Source organism: Antrostomus carolinensis, unplaced genomic scaffold (assembly GCF_000700745.2).
Source record: "Antrostomus carolinensis isolate BGI_N321 unplaced genomic scaffold, ASM70074v2 scaffold6020, whole genome shotgun sequence".
Lineage (NCBI taxonomy): Eukaryota > Metazoa > Chordata > Aves > Caprimulgiformes > Caprimulgidae > Antrostomus > Antrostomus carolinensis.
This window is the reverse complement of record NW_010290433.1, coordinates 13,188-20,417: the sequence shown is the minus strand read 5'-3', so window position 1 is coordinate 20,417 and position 7,230 is coordinate 13,188. Positions and strand designations below refer to the sequence as shown.

The 7,230-nt window shown below is 46.4% G+C and overlaps 1 protein-coding gene across 1 annotated transcript in view; it reads right to left on the bottom strand.

Annotated features, from left to right (window-relative positions):
- Positions 1 to 4,096: 4,096 nt before the first annotated feature.
- The window catches only part of SLC39A13 (solute carrier family 39 member 13), a 13,371-nt gene continuing 10,237 nt past the window's right edge, over positions 4,097 to 7,230 (bottom strand). The window contains exons 6-9 of the mRNA XM_010173057.1: positions 7,096 to 7,146; positions 6,749 to 6,881; positions 6,517 to 6,616; positions 4,097 to 4,512 (exon numbers count right to left, since the gene is read on the bottom strand). Coding sequence (XP_010171359.1) covers positions 4,437 to 4,512; positions 6,517 to 6,616; positions 6,749 to 6,881; positions 7,096 to 7,146 — 360 coding nt within the window. The 3' untranslated portion in view covers positions 4,097 to 4,436. The remainder of the gene's footprint in view (positions 4,513 to 6,516; positions 6,617 to 6,748; positions 6,882 to 7,095; positions 7,147 to 7,230) is intronic.

Below are 7,230 nucleotides of genomic sequence, written 5' to 3'. Positions count from 1 at the left end.
GAGGCTGTGGAATCTCCCTCCCTGGAGATATTCAAAAACAGTCTGGGCAAAATCCTGGTTGATGTGCTCAAGGAGTCCCTGCTTGAGCAGGGTGGTTGGACTAGATGACCTTCAGAGGTCCCTTTCAACCTCAACCATTCTGTGATTCTGGGAAAAGTACTTTAAATTGTTTCCCAAGGAGCAACTGTTTAACTGTAGGAGATTCAGATCCTTTCCCCAACCTCGTCACTTCTTGCTCTCTCGGCCACAGCGAGCAAACCTAAATGCCCTCCTCAGCATTTCTCCCAGGGACCCTGCCCAGAGCCCAGTACTGCTGCTCTCCCCAGAGCACTGTGCCTGGTGGAAACACCCAGCAAGCGCAGATAAAGCTTGTTTTAACCACATCTCAGCATGATCCTTCTTCAGCAGTTTGCCCTGGACAGATGGGATTACTATCCATGCAGCTGCACATTAGTGCCTTCAAGGCAGACAAATTGAAAGGGCTGCTGTCAAAAGAATTTTCTTACACATACCAGCTAAATTAAATCTTCCACATCAGGAATAAAAAATAACTTTCAAATACAGTCATTGCTCTAGCTAACATGGGGGGAAAAAAAAAATCCTTCCAATTGTCACAGCTCTTTCTTGGAAAGATCTGAACATTCACATTTCCTAAATCTGCATCCTAAATATGCCACCCTACTCTCTACATCGGATCCTCAGGCTACAGTTGCAGAAGACAGGGGCTTTGATAAGACCATCACCTTAGAAAGTTCCCATGTACGAGATTCCTTCTAATTGTTCTCCCTTCTGTGCTACTGCAATCGTGCCAGAGCCACTTTTTGTGGAGCCTGTGAACCAGGCAGCTGATTAATCCATGTTATTTTTGATTAATTTTGGGAAGGAAAAAGGAATGGGGGAGGGAGGCTCACAGCACAGCCCCACAGGCAGAGGTACCGGCACAGCCAAACAGCAGCATGACAAAGCCAGGGACAGAGATTTCCTGGCAAAACTCCCAGACTGTGAAATCATACCTTTGATCACCTACTCACCTTCATCATCTTCCAGCTCTTGCGTTCTGGTTTTCTTTCTTCTTAAAAGAAGACTTCCAGTAAGAACTGTGAGCCGTGTACTACCATTCAGGATTTAGAGGCTGAATTTTAAGTAAGGAATGGGTTAAGACATGCTCTGAACCCGTGTTTTTGAAGGGTAGAGAAAATCCCCACAGTTCTTTCTGGACAAATCCTACACACAATGTTTGATGAGTCCCACATGGCAGGTGACCAGCATAGTGTTAATTGATATCATATAGCCCTTGAGGGTTTTAGATTTAAAAAAAATAGATAAAATTTTAAAAATCACTGCTCACAACAAAGTGTGGTTGCAAAACTCTCTGGCTAATTAGCTACCATGCAAGCTCTCCTCTGAAAAAAGACCAACTCACTTGGTGATGCTTTTCAGGGAACCCAGACCAGCAGCCAAGAATTCTGATCAGACCACAGCACTCCTGGCCCACAGTGCCACAGCAGCAGGAACAGCAAACCCGATTAGAACCTTTTCTTTCAATTGTGAAAGTCTGAGGAGTAGAAAGGAAGGCCAGACAGAGCCCAGACTTCTCTAGACTAACCCAGAAATATTGCTCTGTAATTCAAATGAAATTTGTATTGGATTTGTAATTTAATGATAACTAGTAGCTTCAAAAAAAAACCAAAACCAAAAACCAACAAACAAACACAAACCCACACGGAAAACCATTTATTTCATCTCTATTGTCTCCATGCAGAGCAGACCAATATAGATGAAGGGGGAAAATGCATAAGAGCAGCTGAAAAAAATAGAGCTAGAAAATATGATTCTCTCTGCATTTCCAAAAGTGACAAATGTGGTGGAGTGATGCTCCATTTCCTCTCCATCCTCAGCCCTAGGGCTGAGATGGTGGACCACCAACGAGCCCCTCCCTCTCACAAGCCCCGTGCTAACTCCTACCAGGGTATCTTCCCAAGAACCGCAGACTGTCCAGGCCTGTGGTAGCAGCCAAGAAAAACAACTCACAAATACTTTCAGTGTCATCCACTTCACATTCCTGAACGCTGAGCACAAAATCCCGACTGCGGTTTTCAGTCTTGGCAAGGCTCGGCGCTGATGCAACACCAGCTCATGGGCACTCACCTGGCAATGCCTCAACTTAAATGCCAGCTTCATTTTTTGAGAAAGACATCTTGGGAAACAGCAGGTACATCTCAATGCAAACCCTACTACAGGGTCTGGCTTAGCTTCAGCCCCTGGGGAAAGGGTGGGAAGGAAAACCACCCCACAGCTAGAATGAGAGGGTTAGCATACTCCCCCCGTCCCTGCAGGCTAGTCAGACTAAATCCCCCTTCCAGGAAAGCAGGAAGTGGATGGTACCTTCAGACTTTGTGACAACTGAATGATAGAGGGAGCAGCTGGCAAAGGAAGGCAAGAGGGATGCAAAAATTGCACAATCCTCCCTCATTGTTGCAGTGAAACTAGTTACTGATGTAAGCCTGGGGTAAGGAAAGCTGAAAAAAATTTAGACAGCAGTTCCTGGGCAGAGAGAACTGCAAGGATGAGCTCTCCAGCAGTCTCTGAAAAGTAGGACAGGAGCTGTCATAAAAAAAGAACTGTGTCAACAGTTCAGGAATCTCTTAGGGAAGTAAATGCCTCTGCTGTGGGCAGCGTACCTGCCTCACTGCTCTGACCCGAATCGCGCTCTCAAGGGACGAGCGCTCTTGGTCAGGTCCTGTGCAGACTGGAGAGCGGTACTGATTTATAAAAGCTGTTTGAAAACACAACTGAGTTGGTGCAATTCACACTGTGGCACCTGTTTTGCATCCAATGACTCCCCTAGTTCAATTAGACCTGTTTTTAATCAGATTTAAGCAAAGTGAGGATAAGCTCTGCAGAAGGGATGGATGATCTAGTAATTGTGCACATTTCTGCGGCAACAAAACGTCCCTCTGGAACAACGGCCTAGTCAGTTCTGTGGGCAAAGCTTTCGAAATGTAATTTATTTTTATTGGTCTCAAATTGCCAAAAAATTGATTCCAAGCATCGTGCAACAGATAACTCCTCTCAAAGCATATCTATTGTCACCCTTTCATATCCCTTTCTCTCCTTACTTAGCACACAGCTTTTCTAGACCCATTTTTAAGAATCTTTTCACCAGCAGCTTCACCCTTCCCATTTCAACCTCCTTCCAGTATTCTTTGTTGCTGTGCCCCTTCCTTGAAGGGCTGTCAGTATTGTTTCTTATCTATTCATCCCCAACAGACTAACTCCACTGTGAGGTAAGAAGCCCAGAAATAGGCTACCATCTATATTTTTGGTTATAGCATGCTCTTAAATAGTCTACACTGAGCAGAGGAAAAGCTAACCAGGGGTGATCGGCTGCTGACCAGGCTGTAGCGTTCAGCTGTTGCCCAAACTGCCCACCAGATCTCTGCCATGGCAGCCTAGGGGTGGCTGTAGCTTGCCAGGCAGGGCTAGCATGCTACACCTCAAAAGAGCTCTGAAACGCGGCGTGGGGCAGATGGTGGGTCAGTCAGGTCTGGAGAGCAGGCTCAGAACCACGTTCAGCTAATGGTTATGAGGAGAGGGAGCTTAGTCACAAGAGCTACATGGCTCTCCTTCCAGATGTAGGTGAGCTGGTTATGGCAACAGAAGAAACATTTACTGACCGTTTTTTGGATAAACAGGCGGTGCTGGCTATCGGAGTGGTTAGGGCTGAGGCAAGTCATCTCCAAGCTGAGCCATTTAATTGTAGTGACCTACCCTAAAGTGCCTCAAGCTTTTGGCTCGATTCCAATATAAACAAATACAAAATAGACCAAAGAGGTGGACTGCTGAGGCTAACACTACCTTTAGGAACAAGTGATGTCAATGAAAAGCTGGAGATCAAGTTGGAAAGGGTCCTTTCCCCTCTGTCTCATAGCACCGTAACTTCTCATGGGTAGGGAGTTCTGGCTAAAGCTGTTAGTTTATTGGTGCTTTGCCATCCCTGTTCTGCCTCCAGCCCTTAAGAGTGGTAGGAAAAGTCCTTCCTCTTCATCAGCTACAGGAACCACCTCTGTTGTTTTCACACAAGAGCTTGGGAGGCGCGGCTCTATCAGAACGAACCAAAGGAAACATTGTCCATTCGCTGTAGAGCAGTTGTTCAGTTCGGTTCTGTTCACCGGATCTTTTGCTCCATAAAAAAAAAACAAACCAAAAAAAAACAAACTGGAAGCCCTGATGTGTGGATTTTAGCAGAACAGGGATAGGAGAGCCAGGGAATGAAGTCCTGCACACCCAGACCTCTTTCTCACCTGCTTCTCATACTAGCAGCCAGATCTGCACACACACACACATAGGAAGTAACATTAGTGTTCCTTATTGCTTTGTAACAGCTCAGAGTCACCGTGGTGGCTCTGGGAGGCATCGTGAGGTCTGCGCAGAGGTCACTCGGTTGTGAGCGAGAGTAGCACCATGACTGTAATGCCTGTACACAGGAGCAGGATTTGCTGCAGGGAGTTCCTGGGAAAGAAACAGTAAAATTAGGAGGAGTCATAGACCAATCCCAATAGGCAGCAGTGCAGAGGCTCATGAATGGTTTGTTCTTTGCCCTTCCAAACCTACCACAAGGAGAAGACAACAGATCTATGAAGCCACTAACGCAGCTGAGAAGACTCTTCCCCAGTACGTCCAGCAACAAAGTTGTCTAAAAGCTGATGTGCATTCGTTCCACTCAGCTGCAAGGCCCAACTTCAGGTTTCAAAGTCAATTTAAGATAATGCAGTCTTGTAGCTACCCAGGTATATTCCTGTCCCTTCTCTCACAGCACAACCAGCACTTGTACAGCAAGTATTCCCACCTGGAATACTGCATCCAGTTCTGGAGCCCCCATCACAAGAGAGACCTGGAGCAGCTAGAACAAGTCCAGAGGAGGCCACCAAGATGATCCGAGGGCTGGAGAACCTCTGCTGTGAGGACAGGCTGAGAGAGTTGGGGCTGTTCAGCCTGGAAAAGAGAAGGCTCCGGGGAGACCTTATAGCGGCCTCCCAGTACCTGAAGGGGACCTACAAGAAAGCTGGGGAGGGACTTTTCATAAGGGCAGTTAATGACAAAACAAGGGGAAATGGGCTTAAGCTGAAAGAGGGGAGGTTTAGATGAGATATTAGGAAGAAATTCTTCACTGTGAGGGTGGTCAGACATGGAACAGGTTGCCCAGAGAAGCTGTGGCTGCTCCTCCCTGGAAGTGTTGAAGGCCAGGTTGGATGAGGCTTTGAGCAACCTGGTCTAGTGGAAGGTGTCCCTGCTGATGGCAGGGTTGGAACTGGATGAGCTTTAAGGTCCCTTCCAACCCAAATCATTCTGTGATTCTATGTTCAGATACTTTAGGGACCTCAGCCAACTAACAATAATGGTTATGAAAATTAAAAAAAAAAAAAGCTGATGAATTTTCCCACTCTTTTAGCACCAGCTCAGGTTTATGCTGGATTGAAGTGACCACCTCTGCATATTCTGCCAACAGCTCTTCCACCACAAGAAGTTACCAACCCAAAAGCAAGCTCTCAACTGGTCATTAACATTTCTCCACCTGAGGTTCCTGCCTCCTCAGATCTAACTGTGGAGCTGTGTTTTGAGCACTTCCTTAAGTGTTTCAGTCAAAATCAACCAAGTGAGCCAAGGCCTCTTATTTAATCTACTGAAGTTACCTGTCCCATTTACATCTGAAATAGGAGGGGACTTTCAGGGGCTGCTGTACCAGCAGATCTCAGAGGGCCTTTACTGTGGTACAGCTGGATTTGGACCTGCTACAGCCTTAATCAGGCTACAAGAAACTAGAATAATACAGATGAGGGGAGGTTAAATATACCAGAATACATAAACCAGTGTAGAAGAGAGATGACTGAAGTGGGATACAATAACAGACTATGAAATGCTGAATGATGAAGAGAAGAAAACTATTGTTTTCTACTCACACAGCAACACAGCGACATCTCATCAAAATTAATAAGCAAGAGGTTAAAAAAACAAATAATAAGAAGCATCATTTAACACAGTGCAGTCAAACTATGCAAACTTGTTGTCAAAGGGAGACTGCAGAAGCCCAAAGTAATGGATAGGGTCAAAAAGGGATGAAAGCAGCACGTGAAAGATAGGTTCATGTGTGGTTCCCAGACACACACACCTCTATGGGGCCCTGGTTCAGACGCTCCCTAAACCAGTCCATGCCAGAAGCTAAGACAGACTGGGGAACAGGTCACCTTTACTGGACATGTTTCTGAGCAACCTGGTCATGCTACATACTGCACTAGCACAATCTTTGGGACTGACCCAGTTGAAGGTTCTCATGTTTTATAGGGTCTTTGTAGTCTCAGAAACGCAATAGCTGGCACAGTCTATTTAGATTTCAGCCTTGCCCAAGGGGTTTGGAACACTGGCATTCGTGTGCTCCCAGAAAAGGCATCGGGAAGGGTTACATCCCTGCTCCCTGGCTGCAAGAACAGCTGCAACAGAACAGGAGGGAGCACTTACCAAGGATTCTTTTCCTCCAGGAGATCAGGCACAACGTTTACCAAGGCAATATACAGAAATCCTCCAGAAGTGAAAGGGAGGATCCAGGCTACTGTTTCCCCTGCACAAATACAGAAAGCTTTCGTTACTACTGAGACAAAGCCATGGGAGAGAACAGAGAGGGAAAGAAGAACACACATAAGGATGATTGCCTCCCCTCCCTATTCCTACGGAGGGTCCCAGGGAGCCTTACCTGCTCCTTTTGGTGACTGAGCACATATTGCAAAGCAGGCTCCTAGAATCCCTCCCAGAGCTGTGGAAAGCTGCATCTTGGCTGCACTCCAGCGGTCAAAGCCAGCCCGAAGTAGGATTGCAAAGTCTCCAACCTAAGAAAATCAAGAGCTGACAGTGAGTATGAACATTCTCTGTCACAAAGGCCGTCCATAACAAGACCAGTACTTCAAGACTGTTTCTACTTTTTCATGTTGCCAGTCTCCCAGATGGAGCAGCTTTCAAAGGGACAACCAGACCCAGCCCTCCTCTTAGTAGATGAAGCACCCTTGTAATCCCTCATGATGTCAGGATATAAAACCCTCTCACCTCATGTGGGATTTCATGCAGGAGAATGGCCATCGTGGTTAGGAACCCAACCTGCAGCAGAGGAGAGAAGGTGATTAGGAAACAGTCCTCCAGCTCTGCCAAGGCCCCTTTCTCAAGTTAAGACTTACTACTCAG